Source organism: Telopea speciosissima, chromosome 2, assembly GCF_018873765.1.
Source record: "Telopea speciosissima isolate NSW1024214 ecotype Mountain lineage chromosome 2, Tspe_v1, whole genome shotgun sequence".
Classification (NCBI taxonomy): Eukaryota; Viridiplantae; Streptophyta; class Magnoliopsida; order Proteales; family Proteaceae; genus Telopea; species Telopea speciosissima.
In genome coordinates this window covers 19037967-19052589 of record NC_057917.1, presented here as the reverse complement: position 1 = coordinate 19052589, position 14623 = coordinate 19037967, and the positions used below count along the sequence as shown (strand labels likewise).

General features: G+C 38.5%; 1 protein-coding gene across 1 annotated transcript; it reads left to right on the top strand.

Annotated features, from left to right (window-relative positions):
- Positions 1-3380: 3380 nt before the first annotated feature.
- Positions 3381-7157, top strand: LOC122652562 (sulfite exporter TauE/SafE family protein 4). The gene is made up of 12 exons (XM_043846345.1): positions 3381-3593; positions 3697-3856; positions 3949-4149; positions 4281-4342; positions 4450-4498; positions 4614-4669; positions 4776-4862; positions 4949-4999; positions 5099-5338; positions 6235-6328; positions 6485-6625; positions 6773-7157. The coding sequence occupies exons 1-12, from the start codon at positions 3393-3395 to the stop codon at positions 6850-6852; spliced, it is 1422 nt and encodes a 473-aa protein (XP_043702280.1). The 5' UTR covers positions 3381-3392; the 3' UTR covers positions 6853-7157.
- The last annotated feature ends 7466 nt before the right edge of the window (positions 7158-14623 follow it).

Below are 14623 nucleotides of genomic sequence, written 5' to 3'. Positions count from 1 at the left end.
ACACCCACCATAGTATTCTGCAAAGGCAGCTATAACACCTCCATCATTATTCCTAATGATGCCCCCACCCCCTTTCTTCTCCAAGGTTGCCTTTGCAAGCAACATCCACATTGAGCTTAATTGAGGAAAAAGGAGGATACCAAAATACATGAATCGGCACTTCATAGGCTTTAGTGGGGTGAGCAATACCAAATAATTGTAAACCAAGATTTTTCCTGAAAGAAGGGAACTTCACAAACAAAGAATAAAGGGGAATCTCTTTAACCCAATTTCTAATTACCTCCACCAGCCAACTAGCCGCACAAGCCTTTTCCCCATGTCTACGATTATTTCTTTCTTTCCATTATTCCCAAATTATGAAAGAAGGTAGCACTCCAATAATCACTCTATACAAGCTATCATCCTTGGCATGATTATGCCAAAATAATAATTTGCTCCGCACATCCTGCGATGGAACAATCTCCACTTCACAAATTTTAGCGAAGAAACTCCAAACCTTGGATGCCGTACCCCCTTCCACCAGACAGTGATTCGTCGATTCACACTTGGATTGACCACAACATAGACATTTCGAAGCTAATGGGACCCCCATCCTCATGATGGCGTCATCTGTGGGGACTCCTCCACTCAAGACCTGCCAAGAGAAAAACCCAATCTTGGTGGGGATCATACAATTCCACAACCATTTAGCAAGTGGCTCTTCATTCGAAACAATTCTACGAGGATTTAGTGGAAAATTTACGATCCCTCGTCGGAGTCCAAACAAGGGTATCCTCCTTGTCAGACAGAAAAAACTTACCGTTCATCAGACTGTCACACACATTGACTGAATCAATTTTAATCAGAATCTCTTGATTCTAGGTTCCATCCACACTAGTAACATCTTTGACACGAATGGATAAGTCAAGTTGAAGGGCCCCGTCTACATAATCTACCAAAGCCCCCCATTCTGACCAATTATCAAGCCAAAAATAGATTTCTCCTTTTCCAATGAGCCACCGTGTTTTTGAGATCAAGAACTCCTTTCTAAGAGATCAACCCACCAACCCGCAAACCTCTCAAAATTATATGCTCATTTTTGAGAAATTTTGCTTTAAAAAAGGAACACCACATTGATTTTGAAGATAGGATTCTCCACAGGCCCTTTAAGCGCAAAGCTAGGCTTATGTCCTCTAAGCGACGAATGCCCAGGTCACCTTCTTTGATCGGTTTCGCTTGCCCCAATCAGATGGGCCCCACAAGAAGTCAGAACAAATACTGTTAAATCTTCTAATAACAATTTTTGGGATATCCAAGGATGAGATGATATGAATTGGCATGGAGGCCAGCACATGTTTGAGCAAAACCACTCTCGCCCCTGAAAACAGTAATTTCCCTTTCAAGCTAGCAACCTTCCTTCGCATTTTAAATAAGAAGTCATCAAAGAAATTAATGCGGAGTCGCCCAGAGTATAGAGGCGCTCCAAGATAAGTGATTGCCAATCTCTTTCTAGTAAAACCCGTAACCAACTCCACCATGCGACACTTGTGCTCAGAGGCTTTCTCGCTCATTACAAAGCAACTTTTAGCCTTATTCACCAGCTGCCCTGAAATGTTTTCATACCTATTAATGAATCCAAGGATTTGTTTCAAAGAATTCTTCAGCTCCCTGGAGAAGATTATGGTATCATCTGCAAACAAGCTATGTGAAATTCCCGGGCATCCCTGAGGAAGCTGAAAAAAAGTTGCTCTTTCCTCCACAAACAAAGATCTTAAACCTCTGCTCAGAACTTCCTTTGCAAGAATAAAAAGAGAAGGCGACAAAGGTTCCCCTTGACGCAGCCCCCTCGAAGATTTAAAGAAACCTAAGGGACCACCATCAAGAACTACAAAAAACCAACAATTTTCTATTGTCTTTTTGATCAGGCTGATCCATCCCTAGCAAAACCAACAATTCAGATCGTCTATGGCGCCCTGCCCAAAGCGGCCTAAGCGGTGCACAAACAGGGCACCCTGCAATGACCGCCTTACCCCCGCTCGGCCAAGTTGCTCGGGCAGGGGTAAGGCAGTCATTGCAGGGCGTCCTGTTTGTGCGCCGCTCAGGCTACTTTACCCGTAGCGCCGTAGACGATCTGAATCCCAAAACCAAACTTTTTTAAAACAAGTTTTGGACAGCTTAAAGGACAAGTTTTGATCTGAAAAAAAAAAGAGTTTGGTCTTTTCTTTCCTATAATGAATGAAAGTAAGTTTCCAATTGAAAATTAGTGTGATAAGTGCACCAAATTTATCTATTGATTTAAATATTAATTATATTTCCCTTACAATTTATTTTGTCTTTATTCATATTATAATATGAACACATCAAATCAATTTTTCTATTCTTGGTTGTTTACTTCTTTGACTTGGCGAAGGTGAATTGAAGTGTTTTTATCGAATCTTTCTTCACTATAAGTTATGAATGTAAGATTTCATTGTGGTTCAAATTTGAAAACAAACCGATTTAAACTAATATTAACCCAATAAATCGAAACCGCCTAAAAACCAACTTTTCTTAATGGTTTAGTTTGGGTCTCACTCATTCTGAGACCGAAACCGGGCCAACCCGACCATTTGACACCCCTACCTATCTATTGATATTTGTTGTAATCGGCATTGGTATGGGGACAAATATTATAATGTTATTGAGAAAAAATGGTGTTTTGATCCTATATCAATTCAATACAGCTGGATGCGACCGATATGTATCAGTATCAATATCGGTGTCAATAGTGTGAACTACATCGATGCTACTTATTTAATACTTAATATCCAATGGTCATAGTTGAGAGATCATGCCTTCAAGTCATAGTTTTAGGTATCAAACACAGATTGACCGTATCGGGCAATTCGTATCAATATTGGTATCGACCTACACTGATATCAATACTTAACCCAATTTTTAAGGAAAATTAGGGGCAAAACTGATCAATATGGACTGATCCATGCCGATCCCCGATCTGTGCCAATTGCCCGATCCGATACTGTGCATTAAAACATTAAACCATGCTTCAAGTGGGAGAAATAGATGATCATTGAGTCATTGACCCCTTAGAAAACCTATCCAAACAAAGGCGGCGTAGGAAAACTATGGCGTAAACGTAAACGAATCTGTTTATTTAAGCCATATGCGGCTGCAATTTCGTTTCATAAGCCCACTACTCGCCTGCCAAGATATAAAACACCCCCCACCTTCGTTTTCAGTTCTCTGTCACACACACACTCTCTCTCTCCCTCTCTCTGACATAAAGAGGGAAGGAAGGAAATCTGCATTTTCTTATTGGATTAATATAAAGTAACTGTTGGGCCTATTTATAGGAGTTACATGTACCATTGCCGTGTCTAAAAGAGATTTTTGATAGAGAGGCAAGACGGGCCATGGCAACCAAAGGATTCCTTCTGTATCTTGTCACGGGTTTCTCCTTGGCAGTTGTTTCCACCTTTCTCCTTGGCCAATCCCAAGACCATCATCATCATCTTCTACTTCCGTCTTCTCTCTCGTCTCCAAACTCAACCCTCAATCACTACTACTACTCCAATGGTTCTGGTGAACTAAGCAGTAGCGAACTAGTTTGGCCGGTAAATCATTCTGTAACCATGTTCTTACGCTTCTTGTGTGTTTCTTTATTCTATTATGGTTGGAGCAGTGATTTTCTTTCTGGGTTTTACTTGTATTTTGTAGGAACTGAAATTTAGCTGGAGAACCATATTGGCAACGGTGATTGGGTTTCTGGGTTCCGCTTTCGGAACGGTTGGTGGTGTTGGAGGTGGAGGCATCTTTGTTCCAATGCTCAATTTGGTTGTTGGTTTTGATACTAAATCCGCTGCTGCTCTTTCCAAATGTAATCTCTCCCTCTGTTTCACTGCATTGCCAAAACCATGGGTTTCTCCTCATTTATATGTAGAAAATTTTCGTATTTGGGGACTGTTGCAGGTATGATAATGGGTGCATCAGCATCGTCTGTTTGGTATAACTTGAGGGTACCCCATCCAACGAAGAATGTGCCCATAATCGACTACGATCTCGCCCTTCTTTTCCAGCCCATGCTCATGCTCGGCATCACCATTGGAGTTGCTTTAAGCGTCGTCTTCCCTTACTGGCTCATCACCGTCCTCATCATTGTTCTTTTCCTGGGTGGGTCTGATTCTTCAATTTTCCCCTTCTTCCTCAGTACTATAATATTGGTTACTTCTAACAAACCCCACTAATCATGTTTGTAGATCATCTCTCTAACCCTTTTGTCTATTTTTTTAATTCTGAATCAGGGACATCATCGAGGTCATTCTGCAAGGCTATTAGCATGTGGAAGGAAGAGACTATTATGAAGGTTTGGTTGGAATAATTAGTATTATCATTCTGTACTCTTCTCATGGAAATTTTGTTAAGTATTTTTTTGTACTGTGTTGTGAAATATAAAACGCAAAAAAATTGCAGAAGGAATTCGAGAAGCAACAGGCGGCTCCAGTTGACTCTCGTGGTGAACGTAAGCATCAAAATTACTTGGTGTTTTTTACAGATTACTGGTTTTCTTTGTTCAAAATATAAGTTTTGTTATATGGGTTTTCATTTAAAGCTTGTTGCTCTATTTGCTTTTGCAGTTCTTATTGATGCAGATTATGAACCACTGGTACCAAAAGAGGAGAAAACCAGACTAGTGAGCGACCTCCTCTTAGAACTGTTTCTTGTAGTTGTCTCGTCTAAGTCTAATATTCTTAGGAAATGATTGATCCTAATTTTCCTTATTTATCCCTTGTTTACAGCAAATATTACGTTTCAACCTGAGATGGAAGAGGATTCTTGTCCTCCTGCTCGTATGGGTTACTTTTCTTGCTCTTCAGATCCTAAAGGTTAGTAGTAAATCCCCTTCCTTGCTTTTTATCTTTTCTTCTTCTTAGACCCCTCAGATTCTTATATTCTGATTCTGGGTTTGCAGAATAATTCTGTGGTTTGTGGTGCTTGGTACTGGGTGCTCAACTTCTTACAGGTAGGTGGATTGATTAGCTGCTGAAAGCTGTGGATTTTCATTTTGGTTTATATGTGTTTCAACTACTTTTTATGTGTTAACTAATTTTGGTAAACATAGTTGCCTGTGGCACTTGGGGTGTTTGGATTTGAAGTGATGAAACTGTACAAGGAAAGCAAGAAGAGGAAACTGGACGGTAACACAGAGACAGTTTGTGAGGCAACAATAGATTGGACAGCCATGAACCTTACTTTCTGCGCTCTCTGTGGCATCTTGGGAGGTACCGTTGGGGGCTTGTTGGGCTCTGGTGGTGGATTCATATTGGGTCCTCTCCTCCTCGAGATCGGTGTCATTCCCCAGGTATGCATTTAACTGAAATCATTAACATTCTTCCACACCCTCTCCTCATTTTCCCCTCTTTTTTTAGTGTAAATATGATTTGGGTATCAGTATGATTGTATTTATATATGATTAGTCATCTGATCATTGATTTTACTGAGTGCTTGGTTGGTTTTGATTGTTGATGATCCATTTATCATGACTAGTTGAGTTGCCATAACTGGAATCTCCTCTGCCTCTGGATTACAGAGATGATAAGATTCATTATGGCAGCTATTCTATACTACCTTTTCCCATCCCTGTACTATGTTTCATGGGCTTATCTGTATTACTGTATGTGGATTATTACTTTATGGGTGGCCTGATCCAATGAATTGGAAGTGGTCCAAACATTTAACTTATATTTAAGAATGGTGCAGAAGAACATAAAGGTGAGAATCCAGAACAAAATATAGAGAAAGATTGGTTTCTTTATTAGGCATCAGCTTGAAGAGTCAGACGAGTTTGTAAAACTTCTAACCACCCCCCCCCCCCAACGTGAAGTTGTTAAAACTATTTGATACTTTTGTGTTGACTCAAATACCAAAAACAGGTCCTTAATTGTTCAAGAAAATCTCAAGATCATTACCTCATTTACTATTTGAAGGAAATTTTCAAAACCAAATAAAGCACCTAAAATACTTTAAACAATTAGTTCATCATTAAAAGCCTTAAAATTAGCAAAAAAGAAAGAAGCTTTATAGGTTGGATTAATCTCTCTCCTCCCACCCTCTTGGAAAAGAGAGGGTAGAGGAAGAGAGCAATTTTAACTTTGGTTTCTTTAAAAAAGCTTAGAAATAGATTCAGTCTCTTTCTTGAACAACAGGTACTGTAAATAATAGGTTCATTAAGCCCTGTTTTTCCTTTCTCTGTAATAGGTTGCTAGCGCGACAGCAACGTTTGTCATGATGTTCTCCTCATCTCTATCTGTGGTGGAGTTTTACTTGCTGAAGAGATTCCCCATCCCATTTGGTACTGTTTCTATCATCCTCATTTCATTTACCATTGCCACCAATATCACTCACACACAAAGCCATCAGTGCGGCATAGATTGGCCTCATTAAAAAGATCAGTTCTCCTTGCATTATCATTTTTGAAAACCATCTACTTTTTGTCCTTGGGTTGCAGCTTTGTATCTCATATCAGTTTCAATTTTGGCTGGCTTCTGGGGGCAATTCTTTGTAAGAAAATTGGTTACATTGCTAAAGAGAGCTTCTCTCATCATCTTCATCCTCTCCGCTGTTATCTTTGCAAGTGCTGTGACAATGGGTAACTTCCCAAAAGCACACACCTTATAGTTTGTCTCTGTTTTTCTCTCACATACTTTTCCTTCCAATTCACTGTATTTGCATACAAGTCATAGAAAGAATGTCTAGACTTTTAGGTTTTCCCATTCTGACTTAATAAATTTTGCAGGCATCGTCGGTGTTGAGACATGCATCATCATGATACGTGACCATGAATATATGGGATTTATAAGTTTTTGTGACAACTGATTGTGAGGATGAGCTTCATGAAGCTTAAGACATTGGAATAAACAGAGACAGTTCAAGAAAGGGGTGGGTGTTGGCCAATACCTTATTGTCCAAATCCAAACTTGGTTTATAGGTCTGATTATTTTCTACACTCTGAAGAGTATTATTATTGATTGGTGTCATAGATGTGTGTTAGCCGCTTGCTTTCACCATCAACACTTGAAATAAAATAGCTTTTCCTCTTTTTTTTCGATTTATTTTGACAATGTACAGTCGATTGAAGATTGATATTAAAATTTAGTGTCTCAAACATGCATTATGTGAAAGATGCTTGAAGGCCCTCCCATTCTATGTCATGCATGCATTCATTAACCAATGCTCGACAAAAAAATTTTGAAACTTTTTTGGGAAAGGTCTGAAAGTCTTATCTTTGGTGCTAACAGTGTGGAACTAAAATCCATTAGGCTCTCTTAATTTGTTCCATGCATACATCCTCTGTGGTAATGACTATAGTACCTGGTGCTGACTTGCCATGGGTAGGGCCAGATGGTCTTTCAATTCAAGAGCTACAGCCATTCGATTGTCATATAAATGATAAGGAATAAGGAATAAGACATACCAAGTTGACAAACAATTGTCTGATGTGTAGTCCTTCCCTTTTTGGATATGTGCTTCATATTTTATGCGAATCTGAGTTAATGTACTAATTGGATCTTGAGATTGATTTTACTTAAGTTGATATTGATTGTTGAAGTGTTGAGCACCAGATGTATAGCCTACCAAAGAAGACTACTCAGTTGTGGCCTTTGGGTTTCAAAGTGACATCTCTGAAAGCCAGATTGATTAGATGAATCAATAAATTTATGTCTTGAATCAAGCTCCATTGAGAGAGAATTTTTTCTGATCAGAAATTATTTGCCCTGCTAACTATCTTTCCTAGTGATTTTGATGTTCGAACTTCGAATTCTACTGACAACTGCATGAGCAGGCTTTACCTGTGATCTGCCCTCACTTTCTTAATACATTCAAATTCAAATAGCTTTCAAAAGAGACATAATATCAGTTAACAGGTAATAGATTCTCCATGTCCACGGCCAAGTTTTAAGGAGGACTTCTAATGCTGAATCAAAGTAACCATCAGCAAAGGACATGATGGATCACCCATCTGCTCCCTTTGTTTCCTTTTGAAAACTGTTGTCTATGATGAGGATTAAATGATCATGTAGGGGCTTTGAATCACACGGTCCACCTTATATTATTACCCTCTTGCTTACCTCATTTGCCTTGAGGCTCCTTTTATCATCTAGTTGTTCATTCGCTTACATTCCAAGTTTTCTCAACACCGTTGCTCATACCTTGACAAGGAAGGTTACGTCATTACCGTGTATGACATCTTGGCCTATATCCACTCCATGGCTTGCTAAACTTTGTAACTCGATTCTTTTCGTTTTCCGTGCTCTAATCAATAAAATTTCTCTTAAAGAAAAAAAAAAGAACCATGTTAAGGCCAGGAAGACTTATTTTAAATCTTAAACTTTTCGCTTAGATATTTCTTGAATAGTGATATACGTCAATTACAAGACTGGACACAGAGAGCAAGTAAGTCTTTTCCATAAGGTGAGAGAGAGGATGACACATGTTGGGCACTCTGATGGCATTTTTGTGAGGACACGTGGGTTAGCTAGCTACCTTCAGTACTACCCTAAGAAACAAATGAATGCAAAATAACATAAATCATTAAGAACCTAGGAGATCAATTTTGACTTGGCATATATTGGGTAAAAGGGTCATTGATTGGGACCTTGCATTATTGTCAGTCAAAATGGACTTGGCCCAATTATTGGGTCGGGTTTCCAAACGGGTTGAACCCATGTGGATTGTTCAACTGATTTAGGCCCCACTTGGTTATGCATGTAGCCATGGCTCTAAGTATCGGTATCATATCGAGTGATATGTATTGGTTTTGTATGTAGTCGATCTTGATACTATGTCGATACTATATCGGTGACACAGTACGGATAAGGGGTAAAATGGATAGAAAATCTATTTTTTAAAACAATTCAGGGGTAATTTTGTTTGATACGATCCATTCCGATACCGTATCAGTATCATATTGATTTTACAGGTGACCAATACCCGATCCGATACCGTGCAGTAGAACCATGCATGTAGTAAAGAAAGAAAAAAAAAGAATGATCTTTTATTTTTATTCTCTCTCAATTCTTCTTCCAATATCAAAGTTGTTCTAAGCTGGTCAACTTGTATAGAAAGGTACTTGAGAATGTTCCTGTTAATCATATCCAAGACATATATATCTACCGTATCTCGAAAGAGGACAAAAAAAAGGACGACAATTATATGGAGAGATATGATGAATTGACTATAGCGTCATTAAAGACGGGTGTACAAAGCAATAATTCAGTTCAGAGTTCAAACTTGCCCTACAAAACAGTACGTGAATGAATGAATGCAAGATGTTTGTATTATTGTCTAAGAGAAAGAAAGGAAAAAATATTCTTTTCCCAGATGAACTTTAAAGAGGGCGGCGAGGGGACCGCCACTGGGGTTTGGGTGGGTGGGTAGGTGGGGGGGGGGGGGGAGAGTCGGGCAGTTACAGTGGCACGAGGCTACCAGTCGGCTACGAGACTCAAAACAAACACATATTGGAGACGATCTGCTACGTGAAGATAAGATCAAAAATTTTGACCCAATTATTGAAGGATATGATTTTTTAGATAACATTAATGCTTTCGGTTCAATCTAAGAGAAACCATGTCACCCCCACCCCCTCATACTGACCCCCACTCTGCCCAAAGCTGTTCCCTCTTGATAGAAGGATGGGGACTAGGCAATTGGGGAGGACAACTCAGGTTCACGTATGAAAACCATTCTTCTTCGGTCTGATCCGCACAGATGGATCCACTCACTCAGTTGGATTTCATATGTACGAGAACCAGAGCCAACCTCGGATGGAATAGGGAATGATAGCAGTGTTGACACAAAAAAAAAAAAAGGTATTGGAACTGGGTGGGATCATATCCCCACCCGACCCGACCTGACCTTTCTGTACATGGCTGGGTTCCAAGTGGATCCCTGCCGCTCCCAGTGGTCGGATAAAAGTCTTTTAACAATCTTTGATGCCCATGCCTTTAAAATCTGAAGGATTAGATTTTCCTTCAGCCACGACGAATGAGAATTTATTGACTATAGACCTTTCAGATGCGAACGGGAGGATATCAAAAGAGTATTTTAAAAGAATATACTAAAACTTTGTAGGGGTTTATGAACCAAGGTGGTGGGTGAATCTTCATCGAGTGGTGAATACACGATGAAGGAAAAATTTCTCCACTCTTAAAGATCCACTTTAAACTTCTTAGGAAATAGTATTGTATAGGGAGTGGTACTATTTCTAAGTAGACAATATGAAGAGAGTTCTTCATGTGAGTCTTGGTTTTGTCACAAGGTAGGTCAGATAGAGCTATAGATTTGTGAATAGGTAGATCCAAAGCATATCACGTTTCTACTTAAAAAAAGTTCTTTATGTGTCAAAATAAAACATTAAAAAAATATAGAGATTCACAAGTTGTCGGAATTACGAGGATACATTTATTCACATACATAGGGATACGTGCCAATTCACAATAAGATGCTCCATCAAACCTCTCCAAGCAGCCCTAGGATGGTCGGAGACCAGCTTGACCATAAACTGGTTGTAAATTAGGCTGATTGTAAATTAGGGGCAGCAGATGAAATCCGGCCTTACTCGTTTAGGGCTATCCCATTTACACCTGGAAAATTTTCCATAGTAGATCTCAGGCCTTGACTATTATAAACCCATTAATCTACTAGATCAGCTACCTATCATCTTCGTGGAAAACCATATTTAATATTTGAATGCGTTGTTAGTTGTTATTGCATAAATTTGCAGGAAAATCATTGCCAAATCAGTGCACCCTTTTGTAATTGCTACGTGACAGTTCCCAAGGCTTCTTGTTTACATGTCAAATTTTAGACCATCTGAGTTTACCAAGCGACAAAGTTGTAAATTGAAATTTTTGAAAACATCAAAAAGGTGAATAGAACTACAATAAAGGTGCAAAAATATACGCAAAAGGATATACTTTGCATATGAGAGGATATATTGAATTTCACTTTGAAATTTAAAATGTGACTAATCCACATCATATCCTTAACATCCAAGGGTCAGAATTATCACATCACTCTTTCACTTGGCAAAAATACAAGTGTGCTCATATGAAAATCAACATTAAACATGAAAAACTTTTTTGTCCCATTAAATAGTATTGTTGAAGATACATTTGTGAAAATTCACTAAAGAGAACAATTTATTTAGTTTGTATAATTTGAAATGTATATTGATATTTGATACAAATACATGGTAGCTTAGATGGGGCTTAAATTTAATGAATAGATAAATCACAAGATCCTTTGTTCAAATGTCAAATTTTAGCAAAATTAACCAATTGTCTAAATAAAAGATTCAAAAAAATCCAAGACTAGAGAGAAAATGCATGGACTATAGAGAGGGTGCATGATAACATGTGGTCATATAAATTATATTTGAAATTGAATTTTAATAAGTGATGAATCTAAACCACTTCTTATACATCCAATGGGAAACTGCCCAATATTTTTTCAATGTAATGCAACTAGGTGCATAGTACAAAGGAACCCAACAAAAATCCTTTTGCCTTTAATAATATTTTAAGAGATTTTCTAAATGCATGCATGTGGCAATTTAGTATAGATTCAAATTCTGGGACCATATTGTTTGCATTCATCACCTAATAATGCCAAAAGAAGTTGAAAACATTGCATACACAACCTAAAATCAATTTGACATGTTTAATCCTAGTTGAAGTTATCTTTTTCAAATGGATCGCGATCGAACCATATTGTGTTTTTTATGGTTCTTGTGCAAATCGAGACAATTTGGCATCTGTTTCTTTCTTGTGAATGGTCTAAGCGTCTTTCGGTTGCAGGTCTTTTGGGATTGAGAACTGAATGTTTCGCTCACTCCTCCTTTGTTGAACTATGTGTTTCTATTTTCACTGATGAATCCCTTAATAAACTATCTGTTTCTAAGGATGTCAACGGATATTCAAAAATCCGTATTCGATCCGCGTTTGTATCCGTTTAGGAGAATCCAAATCTGTCTGGAAACTAATCGGATACGAATATCATAATCCCCCTATTCAACCGATTATTATCCGATTCATTTAGTAATCTGATAGTAATAAAATGTCTGAAATATATCTTTGTGTTCGTCTATCCGATTAAGTCTTTTTGTTTTATAATTTTATAAGTTAAGATAATGTGATTCTTTTTCTAGATTTTCTATTAGTTTATATATATTGTTTTATGCATTGTGATTCATGGAATCACATATCTATTAAAATAAACACAAGATAAAATCAAAAGTAGAAAACGTAAGAAAATCAAAGACTAAGAAGAATAAAAGAAAGGGTAGTTGTCGAACTCTCAAGTCTCAACCCTAACCCTCATCAACAAAACGATAAAGATGTCAACGAATAGGATATTTTCCGAACCCGTCTGAAAACTAATAAAATATTATCCAAATCCGTTCGAATATAATTGGGTATGAATATGATAATGCCACAATCCAACCGAATTCGATCCATTTACATGCTTATCTGTTTCATGTTTTTTTTTTTTTAATTATTTATTGTAACCTGTTATTACATTTGGTCTCTCCGAAACAAGGTTTCTAAGGGCTTAGCAAAGCCTAATCCTAAGTTTGTCCTTAATTCGGTCCTCCAGTGGATTTCTGATATGAACATTCACCCTCTTTTTTCCCTCCCCCACCTGATGATCATATTGATGTTTTTTTTCATATTCTCTGTGATCCATGCTTTGACCCCTCCCCCTTTTTAATTTTCCAATTTTAATATGCACAAAGATTGCTAACCCAACCCTAAGAACCTCTGCATGGGCTTTTTGTGTTTTGATAGATAGATCTCTCATTGTAGTTGTTGCAGGATTTTTACAAAAATCCAATCCTTTTAACGTTGAGTTGCAGGGATTTTATGAAGATTACAACATGCGAGCAGTAAGAATGTCCCTATACATGAAGTTTGGTGTGGCAACAGCAAAATACCACAGCTTTTCAATCAGCCTACGAAGGCAATCTGGACTTGGAACATTTTCTCATTGCTAACTCAATCTTTTGATCTTTTTAAAGATAATATTTCTTCTAGACATAGCTCGTTATTTGGCCACTACTGCGTTAGTGGGACAATTTGATTTTTGAATTGTACTCCGGATATGCTCTCTAATTCCTTTTAAGTAATCTATTTTTAAAATTCACATCGTCCCTATCTATCCAATTATTTATTAGGGGAGTGCTCTTAGCGTGAAACGTAGGGATCACGTCACGCACAAAAGCCAATGAGAGCCCACACGCTAGTACATTGGGGGTGAAATTTCTACCATTCATGTGAGACACGTCAATCATTTTTGCTCCATGTGTCTGGACGTGGCCCTTGCGTCCAACATATTGAACATTTCTCCTAATTTTTTATTTTTTGTGCAAAACCTACATTAAATTTTTTTGTCAATTTTTAACAAGAATCAGTAGGTCACTTAAAACACCAGACCAAGCTGGTGTGCGCCCTGAACCCTCCATTAATTTAACTGAAAATACATGATAAAAGATTCCATTGGATGGTGGGTCACATGCAAAGATTGGCTATGAAAATTGACATGTAAACAATCCAATGGTTTGGTGGACTTCCAATGCTCACCTTACCATCAGTCAATGAGACCGTGTTCAGGAAGGGCATCAATATGAATGAGATTTTTTATTTCATTGGAACGATAATTTTGTTAACTCTTATGTCTAAGGGTTGGGACACATGATTAAACAACATTCTTTTTCCCAAAATGTTTACAGAGTATCATTGAAGATTTTAATGTGTTTGTGCACAATCCAATATTGGCCAGTGATTGATATCGACAATACCGTTATAGCACGGTCGATATGACCGATCGAGCCCAATAGCTAAAACCATGCAGTGTCCGAGGACATGCCAACATGTAATTACCAAACCGGAAAATTTCTATCACTCCATTGTACTTGCTTTATTTATTCAATCTCCCTTGCTCCAAATTTCTTTTCTGATATTCTTAGAAGAGCAAATTTTCACCTCTTTTTCCACTATAAAAGTTCAATTCCCTAAATTATTCCCAGTCCCTCCAATCCTGCTAAGTCACTCAGCTGCCCACTTCCAGCCTCCGGTCCCACCCTCTGCATCTCCCCTCCCTCCACCCACCCCACCCCACCCATGGTTTTAGTTATCGGACATAGATCAGCCATATTGGGCCGACCTGTATTGGTATTGGCCCACTCCATTATCAATACCCGGCCGATACCATATCGGCCATATGGTACAAACCAGGGGTAAGGAAGTCCTATGCAGCACTGGCGAAGAAGATAACAAGAAAGGAAGCATTGTTGCGAGTGTAATGCTTGCCGTTTTCTTGAACACCTTAGCCGGAAGGAGAGGATGGGAGAGTAGGAGCGGAAGCAACAGACGAACGCATCTTTCTAGGATGGAGAGAAGGTGCCCCCAGGTAAGAAAAGATAGCACACAAGAGGCTATAGTTGATGGCGGAGGGGGAGAGGTGGCAATGCTGCTGAAGCTAACATCGCGATCGAGGCAGTAGATTGGTTCATCGAAGACTTTGAGATAGCCATTGTAGCGAAGCCATGACTCGAAAGCAACCTTAGGAGGCCAAGTGACAATGGATT

What these genes read in the sequence shown, in the direction of transcription:
- LOC122652562 (XM_043846345.1), top strand. Translation starts at nt 3,393, where the DNA reads ATGGCAACCAAAGGATTCCTTCTGTATCTTGTCACGGGTTTCTCCTTG. An exon ending in GTAGCGAACTAGTTTGGCCG is followed by an intron (nt 3,594 to 3,696) that starts GTAAATCATTCT and finishes TGTATTTTGTAG; the next exon opens with GAACTGAAATTTAGCTGGAG. An exon ending in AGATCGGTGTCATTCCCCAG is followed by an intron (nt 5,339 to 6,234) that starts GTATGCATTTAA and finishes TCTCTGTAATAG; the next exon opens with GTTGCTAGCGCGACAGCAAC.